Source organism: Phoca vitulina, unplaced genomic scaffold (assembly GCF_004348235.1).
Source record: "Phoca vitulina isolate PV1807 unplaced genomic scaffold, GSC_HSeal_1.0 scaffold116, whole genome shotgun sequence".
NCBI classification, from domain to species: Eukaryota; Metazoa; Chordata; class Mammalia; order Carnivora; family Phocidae; genus Phoca; species Phoca vitulina.
In genome coordinates this window covers 739,664-754,133 of record NW_022589819.1, presented here as the reverse complement: position 1 = coordinate 754,133, position 14,470 = coordinate 739,664, and the positions used below count along the sequence as shown (strand labels likewise).

Sequence of the window (14,470 nt, the reverse complement as noted above, 5' to 3'; positions counted from 1 at the left end):
ATCCTTTTCTTATAGCATTTACTTGAGGAAACTTGTGATTGTGGGTGTTTTCTCCCCTCTTTGAAATGTATATAAGCCCTTTGGGGGGAAAAAAAAAACAGATAGGCCTTTTGCCAGCTTTGTGATCCAGGAATGTCTTTCTCAAGGACCTGGGAGCCCTCTCTTTGAAGTGTTCACAACAAGGAGGACAGCACCTCTCTCTTCCCCTTCCTGTGCCAGGGTAGGAGCCTAACCTCAGTGGGCACCAGGATCCACATGTAAGACCACCTCCTGTCATGAAGATGGGAGAATTTGTAAAAATAAACTGCTTTAACTTTGGTTTGTCTGGGAAACTCTTCATCTCTCCTTCTATTCTGAATGATCCCCTTGCTGGATAGAGTATTCTTGGCTCTGGATTTTTGTCCTTTCAGCACTTTGAATATATCACACTACTCCATTCTAGCCTGCAGAGTTTCTGTTGAAATTCCACTAATATGTGGAATGTTGAATCACTATATTGCACTCTTGAAATGAATATAACTCTGTATGTTAACTACACTGGAAATATTTTTTTTTATTTTTAAGGTAGGAGAATTTGGTTTTCCTCGGAATAAAGCCAATTAGCTAACATAGATGGTCACCCCAATTTCCAAGTAAATAGAGGGTGCACCGTCTAGGACAAAAGGTGCTGGCAAGTCCACCTACTTGAGGGCTCATAACTGCTGATCCTGAGAACATGTATGGAATGAGTTGTGTCTGCATGGCTATGGAAAAGATGAGATTTCTTCTGTCTTTGCATTTCTTGATAGAATCTCTGCGATGCACATCACATTCTAGTTAATGCAAATTTAATAATAAAAAGGATTTCTTTTCCTACTATCTTTGAGAAGAGGATTTCTAGGTTGGAAGATCATGTTTTTAATTATATTTCCCCTACATGACCGAAGATGTATGAGTAAGCCCTGTTAAGATTAGCTGAATACACCCCAGATGAGCTGAACTCCCTTTATGCCCAAATTAAATACACGCTTGTTGCTATAGGCCACTGAGATTTCTATGTCTGTGTTACACAACATTATGACAGCAATTGGCAACTTACACATAGTATCAATATTTCTACTACTAAACAACCAACTGCCAAAAAAAAACTGAGTCTCTGCTGTCCCTTCTCTCCACTCCTCCAAACTCTCCTGGTCCCCAAATGTCCTCACGCAGCTGGGTCTACTTTCCAAAACTCTCTGATGCTGGAGAGCTCCTTTCCCACCCCACTGCCACTACACGAATTCAGGTGGCCATCCTCTCTACCCCATAACTACATCCAGGCCTCCAGTCTTGCTCACCTTCCATACACCCTCCATAAAGCTGCCAAAGGAAACCTGCCCACACACACCTCCCTCCACCGCTCTGTTTAAAATTCCCTCGGCTCTGCATCCAAACTGCACAACACAGCACACGAAGCCTTTGATGGTCTGGTATCACCACCACCCCCCAAACAAAACTCCTGTCCACTTCCTCCCCAATCCCACCATCTGTACCCATCATGAAGGACATGCTCCAGCTCCAGGACTATTTGGTTAACTGCTCATACCACAATCACCATGCTATCTATGCCCCACATAGATCCATCAACCAGAAGGCTATTTCAGAACACTGGTTCACTCAAATGCCTGCTCAAGTGTGCGCTCCTCATGGACTTTTCCTGATCAATCTCTTCTCTGTGCACCTGGACCAGGAACACCTCTTTATTCTGGATAGTCACCTCTCACCACCCTCCCATTCACCTCCATCACCAACCATGTGGCCTCCCTCTCTGCCCAGACTCACCTGCCACACTCCTACCTCAGGTGTCTCACATGGGTGTTCCTCTGCTTGGAACTCTCACCGCCAAAATATTTATTTAGCTAAATCACTACTTACCACCATCTAACATCGTCTGTCACCTATCTGTTTATTTATTGTCTCTAGAATATAAACTCTGCAGGGCAGTGATTTTTGTTTGTTACACTGATGTATCCGGGTGCAGAGAACAGTAGCTCGCACGTACTAGGGGTTCCATATATCTGTACTGAATAAATGAATGAGTGAAAGACCCTCCTTTCCCTCATCTATAAATTGAGGGCATATTTACTTAGACCCTGAGGTTGCTCCCAATTCCAATACTGCAGGTGTCTAAATATAGATCAGCAACCCACCTGCCACCTTCAGTTCCAAACCAGCCTCCTCATAGAAGCTTCCCTTTCTGAAAAAACAGGTATACAGCCCGTTGTCAAAAGCCTGGACATCGTGGATGTACACAGCAGCCTCCCCCCGGGTGAGGAAGTCCTTCACCAGTGAGGTCCGCCCTGTGTACTGGGCCAACTGCTCCTCTCTCTGCTCCTGCTGGTTTTGATAGATGAACACAGCTTCTGTGAAATTTGAGTGGAACCACCGCAGCTCCATGTTCTCCACATTCATGGCCGGGAACACACGACATGGCAGCATGATGTTCCTACCCAGCACTGCCACAATGGGGTCCGAGGAGCCAATCACCACGAACTCCTCTGTAGACACAGACGTAGGAGTGAGAAAGCTGGAGAGATGAAGGACAGGGGCAGGGAACACACTGTCAGGTGGGAGGCCCTGATCTGAGGGACTTGGCTGTGACCACTCTGAATCAGGGCAAGGTTGTGCTTTAACAACTTAGAGACCCAGCAATGATGTCAAAGAGACTCCCTCAGCAGCCTGTGCTCCTGGCTCCAGGTCTTCCATGAAGGACTCTCTAACTCAGTGGTTCTAACCTTCCATGAGCATCACAATCACCAGGAAGGCTTGAGAAACACAGACTGCTGGGCTCCAGCCCCAGAACATCTGGTTCAGCAGTTTTGGGGTGGGTCTAAGAATGTGTATTTCTAGGGGTGGTAGGGATTCTGTTACAAATATTCCAGGGACCACAGTCTGACATCCATAGCTCTAACCTGCCTCCTCTTAGGACAGGACTGAAAACTGACCAAAAAGAACCTGTGGCCTAGGTGGGAACTCTCTGCTTCTTCAGCCACACTCAGGAACTTACCCAGAGCTGCTCCTAAGTTAAATATTTGTCCCCATATCTTAGTACTCTGCTGAATTACATGTGCACTAATAACTAGAGCCCACAGCTATTTCTGTTAAAACCTGCCCCCACTCCATCAATCACAGGACCCAAATCACTACTTGTTACAAAGGAAGGTTCACTTCAGTGGCACACCCCTCACAGGCCTTGGTCTTCTGAGAACTGATGGACATGTCACGACAGGACACTTCTGCAGAAAGACCCCAGCTGGACCTCAGAAGAGTGACTTCTCACCTCCTGTGCTACTCAACTTCAGGTGAGTCACTATATGTCTCACCTGCGGGATGACAGTGACTAGGCTCCCTGTGACCATTCTCTCCCCAACTATTCTCTCTCAACCTGTAAGCAAAACCATGTCCCTCCTCTGCTCAAAGCCCTACAATGGCTCCACAGTTCTCCCACGTGGCCCACGGGCCCTATAGGGATGACACCCCCCCACACACACTGCTCTCTGACCCCCAATGCTTGCTTCTCTCCCTCTCGCTTACTCTGCTCTAGGCAACACTTACCTCCTTGGCTCCTTGAACACCCAGGCACACTGCCGGCTTTGCTCTGGCTGCTCCGCATGATAGAAAGCCTCAATCCAGGGGGATCCTCACAGGATGACACACCACCTCCACCAAATTTCATTCCCATCTCACTGCCTACACTGACCACCTTATGGAGCACCTTGTGGAGCCTGCCCACAGCCCTCCTGCACCCCTCACTTCCACACCCTGCTCTACTTCCTTGTCCCATGCTCTCCATTCCTCTAACAGACGTAGATCATATGGGGTTGTGGTATTTACTGCTCCCTGTCTCCTGCCAGAATGAGCTGTGTGAAGACAGATACTCTCTCATTTTGTACATAGAGTAGCACCTAACACACATTGGACACCCTGTCAGTATCTGTGCATGTAATGAATTAATCACAGAATAAGTGGTTAGATACCAATAGAGCCAGGAAACAAGAAATGAGGGGAAATTCATTTTCACACTTTCCATAGTTTTTACTTTATAAGACATAAACTCATTGTTAGACAACTGTCATGATCCCGTGTCTTTATTTTATGGCTTAGGAACTCTTCTTAAAAGTTTAATTATAATTAGCAGTTGGAAGATCACCAGAATCTCTCTAGAGCCAGGGCCTCCACCAAAAGCCATCCGTCCTGGGCGCCTGGGTGGCTCAGTTGGTTAAGCAACTGCCTTAGGCTCAGTCATGATCCCGGAGTCCTGGGATCGAGTCCCACATCGACCTCCCGGCTCGGCGGGGAGCCTGCTTCTCCCTCTGACCCTCTCCCCTCTCATGCTGTTTCTCGCTCGCTCTCTAATAAATAAATGAATAAAATCTTTAAAAAAAAAAAGCCATCCGTCCTGATGGAGACACCAGCAGAGCTCCCAGGGGCTCTCACCCACCCCAGGGAGACACAGGAAGGGGGAGGGGACACACTCACCTGCAGACCCCCCAGCAGGCAGCTGGAAGAGGAGAAGCAGGGAGGGGAGATGAGAGAGCAAAGAGTCCCTGCAGCAATCCTTCATTTCCTCAGAGCTGGGGAGACACAGGGCAGGAGGCAGGTGAACACCTCCAGAGAGGAGGCAGGGCCAGCCCACAGCTCTGGGCCTCAGAGCAGACAGCAAGGCTCAGGGCTGGCAACGGTCCCCAGCAGGAGCAGAGCCTTTCCTACTGCCCATTATGCTGGTGGGGTGGGAGCCTCCACAACCCTGATACCAAGAAATCCTTCCCAGCCCTTTGGAAACTTTCCCAGCCTGCTCTGCCCACAGGACCGGAACCTTCCTGCCTCAGCACCGGGGCCTCTTGCATGTCTGCATGAGTCACAGCACACTCAGACCCTCCAGGGGTCACAAGGTGAAGGACACACCAGCTCCTGCGTGCTGTTCCTCTGCTGCCCCCGAATTATGACCAGGGAATCACTAAGAAGCATGAGAGTCAGACTTGGTCCACCTCAAGGACACCGTGGCTCCACCACATGCACCCTGTCCTCAGGTCTTTTGCTTATTGAGTTCACCTGAATTTCATGCCCCTCCCCCCAGCCCTTTGCTGCTTGGGACAAAGGACCTGGCCTTCCACACAGCCAATGCCCAGTCAATTATCCATGATGGGTTAATAATCCTCATCCTCTCTATCCTTGAGGAATTGCTGCCTCAGGATAAAGGATCCCAGAGAGACAGAGTGGCAGAGGATAAAATGAGTCCTGGTCAGAAAAAGGGCTTCAAACTACTTATACATGGGGGGCAGCCAATGGTCCTGGGAAAGAAAGAAACTGAGGTTGACTGCTGATGTCTCCTCCACTCTCAGCCACTTTCTGTGTGACTTTCTCAGGCAAGTTTCTTGACCTGCTCTGCCTCAGTTCCTCATCTGCAAAATGGGGATAGTAAGTATAAGTTATACCCCAAGGTAAAGGAGAATCTTATGAATTTATGTATGGAGAGTCAGTGCATGTCATTAGAACAGTGCCTGGTCCTAGGAATGCTACAGAAATGTCATTAAATAAGTGAATAAAGTGCAGCCCTCACTGTAGTTGTCCCGGGTCCTCTCAGAGCCTCATTATTATCCAGCACCCCCACCCCAGCCCCACCACAATCTCAGCCTCCTCCTCCCAGCCAGCTGCTCCCAGCTTTCCTCCTCTTGTCCAGTAAGTGTCTTCAGAACCCGCTCACCTGCTTGAAAACCTGGGACTTCATAAGTGTCTCTAACTTAGCAGTGCAAGATCTCAGCCGACCCCAAATCTGCTCTCAGAAATTGCACCTGCAGTTCGCTGCTCGAGCCCCACACCCTGCTTCCAGATCCAACCCTGGTGCTACAGGCTCCTCTTGTCTGAGAGGCAGGTGGTTCCCAGGAGAGCAGAGAAGCAGAGCCTGAGACAGGTTGCAGGGGCCTGTCCCGAAACAGGGACCTGGGGCACTCAGCACTCCCAGACAGAAGAATCCACCTTGTGCTGACTCCTTCCACCATTTGAAAGTGAAAGCTTACAACAAGAAATCGCAGCAGGCTCTGCTCTGCCCTCTGGACGGTACACCCTAGTTATCAGGAAGGAAACAGCATGATCAGAGCCATGAAACAGGGCAGGGACAGGTACACTGACCCACTCTGCGGAGGACACACAAGACACAGACTCAGCAATCCTTTATTGAACAACTACTACTCTTCAGGTTGCCTGACTGTTCGCTACTAAGATGATACCATGTCTGTGGGTATATCACAGGTGCAAGAGCCTTTGTGGAGCCACCAGCATAGCTGCTTTGCTTTTCTTCAGCAGGAGACCAACCACATCATCCCACAACCTGGCAACGGACAGTTTAATACTGGGCATCAGGATCTTTCAGGACCAGCTCCAGGAACCTGTCCCTGCAGAAGCAAATGCACAGTGCTGTGTGGCTTCTTAGTACTTTACTATCACGCATGGCCTGGGTACACCATTCAGCCCCTCCCTGCCAGGCCGCAGTGTGCAACGGGAAATGTGGACTCCACGGTCTCTGAAGGAAAACCATGGAGGCTTCTTCTCTAGCCCTTCCCTTCCTGCAGTTCCCCATCTCAGTAAAGGACACCTGCATTCACCCAGTTATGTCTGCCAGAAACTTGAAGCACATTCCTCACACTCCACATTCTTAGTCTACTTCCAACGTAGTAGAAAGTTCAAGAGTTTCTCAAATCCATATTCACTGTCAGCTTCTACCTACAATACATCCTTATTTCCTCCCTGATCCAAGCAGGGTGTCCCTGCTTCCCCATGAGTGTCCCCTGCCACCTCCAGCCTCACCTCCTCAAGTTCATTTTCCCTCCAAGGTCATCTCAAGTCATCTTATGTCAGCTCTCCTCATCCCTTCAAGGGATACCCCTGTTAAACCTCTTGTCTATAGTCTCAGGCCCTGTCTTTGTCTCTAACATCATCCATCACTTACCCAGTTGGTCGCTCACTGGCCTGGGAGAGTTTCTCCAGTACACAGAGCTTCCCAGCTTTGGGCCATCTCACAAGCCACTGAATGCTTCTCTCTCTCTCTCTCTCTCATCCCTCAAACTGGTTACCATTCCAATCTTGCCTAACGTTATCTTCCTCAGAGGGGCCTTCACCAACCTGCTCATCCCCATATGTGCCCCATACACGTGCTTACTGCGGTTTTAGTGGCACCCTGTTCTCCTCCACAGCCCTGACATGCAGTCTTTTGTGGAATGTCTGTGGCATCCACAAAGGGAGGCACTGTGTGCTCTGTTCACGTGTCTAGCACACAGTAAACACTCAGGAAACTTTGCTTGAGGTCATGTGCAGAGGACTCACTTCAGCAGCACATTGGCTACTCAGCCCTGTCCAAATTTGGAAAACACTTCAGTCCACTGAGAAACAGGAAGACTGTTAACTCTGACCTAAACAAGTCAGCCCCTGGGTGGATACAACACCTCCACCATCTTCTCTGCTCTTTTTTTCTTCCTACCCCAAACATATATGCAACACTGAAGCATCACCAGAATAGAAACTCAGATTTAACCACCTTACCTATGTTTGCTCCCTCAAGCCTGCCCAGTGCTCAGGTGTTCCTGTGTGACTGGTGTTAAGACACTAGTCTGGGCCAGCGCTTCGTGGCCACACTTCTGCCAGCTTCCTGTCATTACTGTCTTCATTCTACAGGTGAGGAAACCAAATCTCTCAGTTTCACAACCACACTCCCAGCAAAACCTCTCCCAGCCTGTGTTCATTCTCAATTGTTCTGAATGATCCACTATATTTATTTTCATGAAGCAAGGACTGACAGACCCATTGATGCATGGGAGTGATTGGTTTCTGCCAGGACGTCTGGACTGAGATATTGAAACTCTGGGCAGAACCAGGACTTCTGGATATATCTGAACACATCCCATGTTGTCATCCCCAAACATCCATTCTGCCAATATCCACTTAGACTCAGGAATATTGGGGGAATCCAGATCCATCCCCCACACACACCCTACCCCACAGGGAGATTCCTCAAGGCCTGAGAGACATTAGGGGTATATTTTAAAAGACACAGGGCATGGGCGTCTGGGTGGCTCAGTCAGTTAAGTGTCTGCCTTCGGCTCAGGTCATGATCCCAGGGTCCTGGGATCCAGTCCCGCATCAGGCTCCCTGCTCAGCAGGAAGCCTGCTTTTCCCTCTCCCTCTGCCTGCCTCTCTGCCTACTTGAGCTCTTTCTCTCTCTGTCAATTAAATAAATAAAATCTTTTTTTAAAAAATTCTCCTATAAAAAAAAAGGGAAGAAAGTCAAATTTTATTGAGTATCTCCTAAGTGCCAGGAACTAAGCTACACAAGTTGTATTCATGAAGCATCATTCTCACACATGCAAACAGAAATGAAGGAAGATGTGAGCCCTGCGGTCTAGTAACCTTTCATCCAGGAACTTCCTCGAAGAGGGACACCTGGAGCTGCAGGGACACAGCCCCCCACATCCCTCACACCCCAGTCCTCAAGCCGAGCCCAGCCCCCAACTCCACACAACTCAGGGTGAAAGAGGACCAGGAAGGGGACCTTGGACCCAGCAATGATGCAGATGATATGGCCCGAAAGCTTGTTTCCCCTGAATGCCGGGCCTTGGATCCCATGTTGAGAGGGGAGAGGAAGGAATGACAAAGCACAGGCAAGATTTTCCTGAAGGACACTGGAAGGACATCTGAAGACACTGTAGGAAGGACACCAAACAGCAAACCTCACTGCATCCCCCAGCTCATCAGGCTCACGTTCCGGCTGCTGTATCTACAAACACTGTTCACTGACCATGAATGACTTTTCTTGCTTGAAATATAAATTATTCTGATGCTAATCGAGTTAATATTATACTTTCTACTTTAACAGCCATATAATACCTCTTTATTCTAATTCAATTATTGACATATGGTGTATTATTTCAGAGGTAGTTTAGTGATTCATCAATTGCATATAACACCCAGTGCTCATTACTTCAAGTGCTACCCTTAATGCCCATCACCCTATTACCTCTTCCCCCCACTCCTCTCCCCTCCAGCAATCCTCAGTTTGTTTCCCTTAGTTAAGAGTCTTTTATGGTTTGTCCCCCTCTCTGATATTTAGTTGCTTCCAGTGCTTTTGAAGCAGTTCCAGAGAAATATGAAAGCCATAAAACTAGGGCTAAGATAAAATGAATTGTGATTTTATAATGTGCCAGTTGGTGGAAAGGATTAAACCCACTTATTAAAAACATTTAATAAAGCTTAATTTATTTTAAATTTTTTATGAATTTTTTTTATTTGAGTATACTTGACAATGATACATTTGTTTCAGGTGTACAACATAGTGCTTCCACAAGTTAAACATTATGCTATGCCCACCACACATGCACCTACCATCTAACTGGGAGCCTATCTCCCACACTCTTCATCCATTTTGCCCCACCCCCCACCCCACCTCCCTTCTGGCAACCATGGGTTTGTTTTCTGTGTTTATAGATCTGATTCTGCTTTTTGTTTGTTGTTTATTCATTTGTTTGGTGTTTTAGATTCCACATATGAGTAAAATCATATGATATTTGTCTTCCCCAGTCTGACTTCTTTCACTTAGCATAATACCTTCTAGGTCCATCCATGTTGTCACAAACAGCAGGATCCCATCCTTTTTCCTGGTTGCATACATAACATTCCATTGGGTATATACCTCCTCCTCCTTATCCATTCATCTATCAGTGGACTCTTAGGTTGCTTCCACATCTTGGCTATTGTAAATAATGCTGCAGTACACATAGCGGTGCATATGTCTTTTCAAATTAGTGTTATCATTTCCTTTGGGTGAATACCTGATGAGAGAAAACAGAACAAAGGCTGGACTTTGCTGCAACCTGTAGTCTCCAGGTTTACAGATGGTAACACTCCTACAGCTCCCTCAAGGACTTCCTTTCATGTTTTACCACTATAGCTTTGTTCTTGTTAGTGTTGCTGCCCTGTGATAAACACTCCCCCAAGATATATGCTAGCAATCATCCTTCAAACATATGGCCCACTGATATACATCTGAAGGGTTTCAGGACTAATGTTTTACTAGACAGTAGTAAATAACCTTATCTTAACAGCAGCTAGCCCCTCAAGGTCCTGGAAGACTTGCTTCCAAATTCCTTAGAGACTTAACACTATTCATAACCACCACTAAATAAGTAATATATAATCAGTTGCACCTCACAATACCCACGCAACTCTTTCTGCCCATGGGTCCCTTTCCTGTGCTAAAATAAAAGCATCTTTTTGCACCAAAAACATTTTGAGAATTATTTCTTGCCTGTTTGCTCACTGGCCCCACATCAATATTATTGGATCACATGCTCTTTCTATTGTTAATTTTTTGAGAAACCTCCATAGTGTTTTCCACACTGGCTGTACCAGTTTACAATCCCATCACCAGTGTACAATGGTTCCTTTTTCTCCTTATCCTCACCAACACTTCTTACTTCTTGTCGTGTTGGTTTTGGCCATTCTAACATGTGTGAGGTGGTATCTCATTGTGGTTTTGATTTGTATTTCCCTGACGATGAGTGATGTTGAGCATCTTTTCATGTGACTACTGGTGATCTATATGTCTTCTTTGGTAAATATCTGTTTAGGTCCTCTGCCCATTGGTTAATTGGATTGACTGAGGGTTTGGGGGGTTTGACTTGTATAGGTTCTTTTTATATCATGGATATTAACACCTTATGGGATTTATCTTCTCCCAATCACTAGGTTACCTTTTGTTTTGTTGATGGTTTCCTTCACTCTGCAAAAGCATTTTATTTTCATGTATTCCCAAAAGTTTGTATTTCTTACCCTATCCCTTGTCTGAGGAGACATATCTAGAAATATGTTCCTATGGCTGATGTTAGAGAAATTATTCTCTATGTTTTCTTTTTTTATTTATTTACTTGAGAGAGAGAGAAAGCAGAGACAGAGCACAAGTGAAGGAGGAGGGGCTGAGGGAGAGGGAGAAGCAGACTTCCCACAAAGCAGAGAGTCCTATGCAGGACTCGATCCCAGGACCCTGAGATCATGACGTGAGCCAAAGGCAGACTTAACTGACTGAGCCACCCAGGTACCCTGCTATATTTTCTTCTACGAGTTTTATGCTTTCAGGTCTCATATTTAGGTCTTTAATCCACTTTGACTTTATTCTTGTGTACAGTGCTACAAAGTGATCCAGATGCACATTCATTTATATGCAGCTGCCCACTTTTCCCAGCATCTTTTTTGGAAGAGACTGTCTTTTCCCCATTGTATGTTCTTGCCTCCTTTGTCATAGATTCACTTACCACAGATTTGTGAGTTTATTTCTGTGCTTTCTATTCTCTCCCATTAACCTATGTGTCCATGTTTTTGAAAGTATTGTACTGTTTTCATTACTACAATGTTGTAGTATATCTTGAGATCTAAAATTGTGATACCTCCAGCTTTGTTCTTTTTCAAGAATTCTTTGGCTATTCAGGTTCTTTGGTGGTGCCATAAAAATTTTAGTATTGTTTGTTCTAGGTTTGAGAAAAATGCTATGGGTATTTTTATAGGGATTGCCTTGAATCTGTAGACTGCTTTGGGCAGTAGGTATAGACATTTTAACAATATTAATGCTTCCAATCCACTAGCATGGCATATCTTTCCATTAGTTTCTGTCATCTTAGATTTCTTTCATCAGTATATTGTAGCTTTCAGAGTACAGGTCTTTCACTTCTTTGGTTAAGTTTATTCCTAGGTATTTTAGTCTTTTTGGTGCAATTGTAAATGGAATTGTTTTCTTAATTTCTCTTTCTGCTACTTGTTATTAGTATAATAGAAACACTACTGAATTGTGGGTATTAATTTTGTATCCTGCAACTTTACTGAATTCATTTCTTATTTCTAGTAGTTTTTTGGTGGAGTTGTTAGAGTTTTCTACATATACTATCATGTCATCTGCAAATAGTGACAGTTTAACTTCTTTTTTAACTATATGGATGCCTCTAATTTCTTTTTCTTGTCTGATTGCTGTAACCAGGACTTTCAGTATTCTGTTGAATAAAAGTGGAGAGAGTGATCATCCTTGTCTTATTCCTGAACTGAGAGGAAAACCTCTCAATTTTTCTCCATTAAGATGTTATTTGTGGGTTTCTTATAGATGGTCTTTGTTATGTTGAGGTACAATCCCTCTAAACCCACTTCATTGAGGGTTTTTATCAAAATGGATTTCGAGGGGCACCTGGATGGCTCAGTCAGTTAAGCCTCTGCCTTCGACTCAGGTCGTGATCCCAGACACCTGGGATGGAGCCCCAAATCGGGCTCCCTGCTCAGTGGGGAGTCTGCTTCTCCCTCTCCCACTCTCCCTGCTTGTACTTTCTCTCTCTCTCTCTCTGTCAAATAAATAAATAAAATCATTTTAAAAATAAGAGAATAAATGGATGTTCAATTTTGTCAAATGAGTTTTTTTCTACATCTATTGACATGATCATACAATGTCTTCCTTCATTTTGTGGATGAAATTTATCACATTGATTGACTTGCAAATATTGAACTATCCTTGCATCCCCAAAATAAATTCCACTTCATAATGGTGAATGGTCCTTTTAATGTATTCTTAAATGTGGTTTGCTAATATTTTGTTGAGGATTTTGCATCTATGTTCATGTGGGATATTGGCCTGTAGTGTTCTTTTTTATGATGGTTTTCCCTGGTTTCAATATCAGATTAATTTTGCCCTCATAGAATTTATTTGGAGCTTCCTTCCTCTTCTGTTATTTGGAATAATTTGAGGAGAGTAGTTGATAACTCTTCTGTAAATGTTTGGTAAAATTCACCCGTGAAGCTACCTGTCCTGGACTCTTGTTTTTTTGGTAGTTTTTTTTATTACTATTTCAATTTCAATTGTAATAGGTCCGTTTAAATTTTCTATTTCTTCCTGGTTCTGTTTTGGAAGGTTGCATGTTTCTAGGCATTTATCCATCTCTTCTAGGTTGTCCCAACTTGTTGGCATAGAGCTTGTCATAGTGTTCTCTCATAGTTCTCTGCATTCTGTGCTGTCAGGTGTTTCTTCTCCTCTCTCATTTCTGATGTTACTTATTTGGGTCCTTTCTCTTTTTTTCTTGAGGAGTCTGGCTAACAGACTTTTCAATTTTTGTGTATCTCTTCAGAGAACCAGCTCTTGGTTTCATGGATTTTTAGTCTATGCCATTTATTTCTGCTTTGATCTTTATTAATTCCTTCCTTCTAGTCACCTTGAGCTTCATGTGTACTTCTTTATCTAGTTCCTTTATGTGAATGGTTGGATTATGAGAGCTTTTTCCTGTTTCTTTTTTTTTTAAGATTTTATTTATTTATTTGACAGAGAGAGAGAGAGAGAGAGCGCGAGCACAAGCAAGGGGAGCAGGAAAGGGAGAAGCAGGCTCCCCGCCAAGCAGGAAGCCCCATGCGGGTCTCCATCCCAGGACCCTGGGATCATGACCCGGGCCAAAGGCAGCCGTTTAACTGACTGAGCCACTCAGGCGCCCTTTTTCTTGTTTCTTGAGGTAGGCCTGTATCCGTCAATTTTCTCACTGAACAGTTTTCCCTGTTTCAAAGATTTTTACTATTGTGTTTTTATTTTCATTTGTTTCCATGTATTTTTTTCTTCTTTGATTTCTTTCTTGACCCACTAGTTGTTGTGTATCACGTTGTTTTGCTTCCACAAGTTTCTTTGTTTTCCAGTTTTTTTCTTGTGACTAAATTCTAGTTTCATACATTTAGAGTCAAAAAAAACTTGCATGGAATACTTTCAATCATTATTTTATTTTATTTTATTTTATTTTATTTTACTATTTTTAGAGAGAAAGTGCATGAGCAGGGAGGGGTGGGGGGCAAAACAGATAGAGAGGGAGACAGAGAATCCCAGGCAGACTCCTTGCCCAGTGCAGAGCTAAAACGGGACTCAATATAACGACCCTGAGATCATGACTTGGGCCAAAATCACGAGTTGGAAACAACAGACTGAGGCACTCAGGTGCCCCACTTTCAATCTTTTTAAATTAATTAAGGCTTATTTTGTGCCCTAACAAGTGATATGTTCTAGACAATGTTGCATATGTGCTTCAAAATACTGTGTATCCTGTTGTTGTGGGCTGGACAATTCTCTATACATCTGTTATGTCCACCTGGTCTAATTTGTCATTCAAAGACACTATTTCCTTATTGATTTTCTGCCTTGATGATCTATCCATTGATGTATGTGGGGGATTAAAGTCCCCTACTATTGTTGTGTTACATCACTTTGCCTCCTTATGTCTGTTAATATTTGCTTTATGTATTTAGGTGCTTCACTGTTGGGTGAGTAGATATTTAGAATTGTTATGTCCTCTTGTTGGATTGATCCCTTTGTATTATGTAATGTCTTTCTTTGTCTCTTGTTACTGTCTTTGTTTTTTTTTTTTTTTTTTTTTTTAATATTTTTTTTTTTTTTTTGACA

The 14,470-nt window shown here is 44.4% G+C and overlaps 1 protein-coding gene across 1 annotated transcript in view; it reads right to left on the bottom strand.

Moving 5' to 3' along the window:
- The window catches only part of LOC116628248 (butyrophilin-like protein 1), a 77,663-nt gene that overhangs the window by 50,452 nt on the left and 12,741 nt on the right, over positions 1-14,470 (bottom strand). Inside the window, exon 3 of the mRNA XM_032398465.1 lies at positions 2,172-2,548. Coding sequence (XP_032254356.1) covers positions 2,172-2,548 — 377 coding nt within the window. The remainder of the gene's footprint in view (positions 1-2,171; positions 2,549-14,470) is intronic.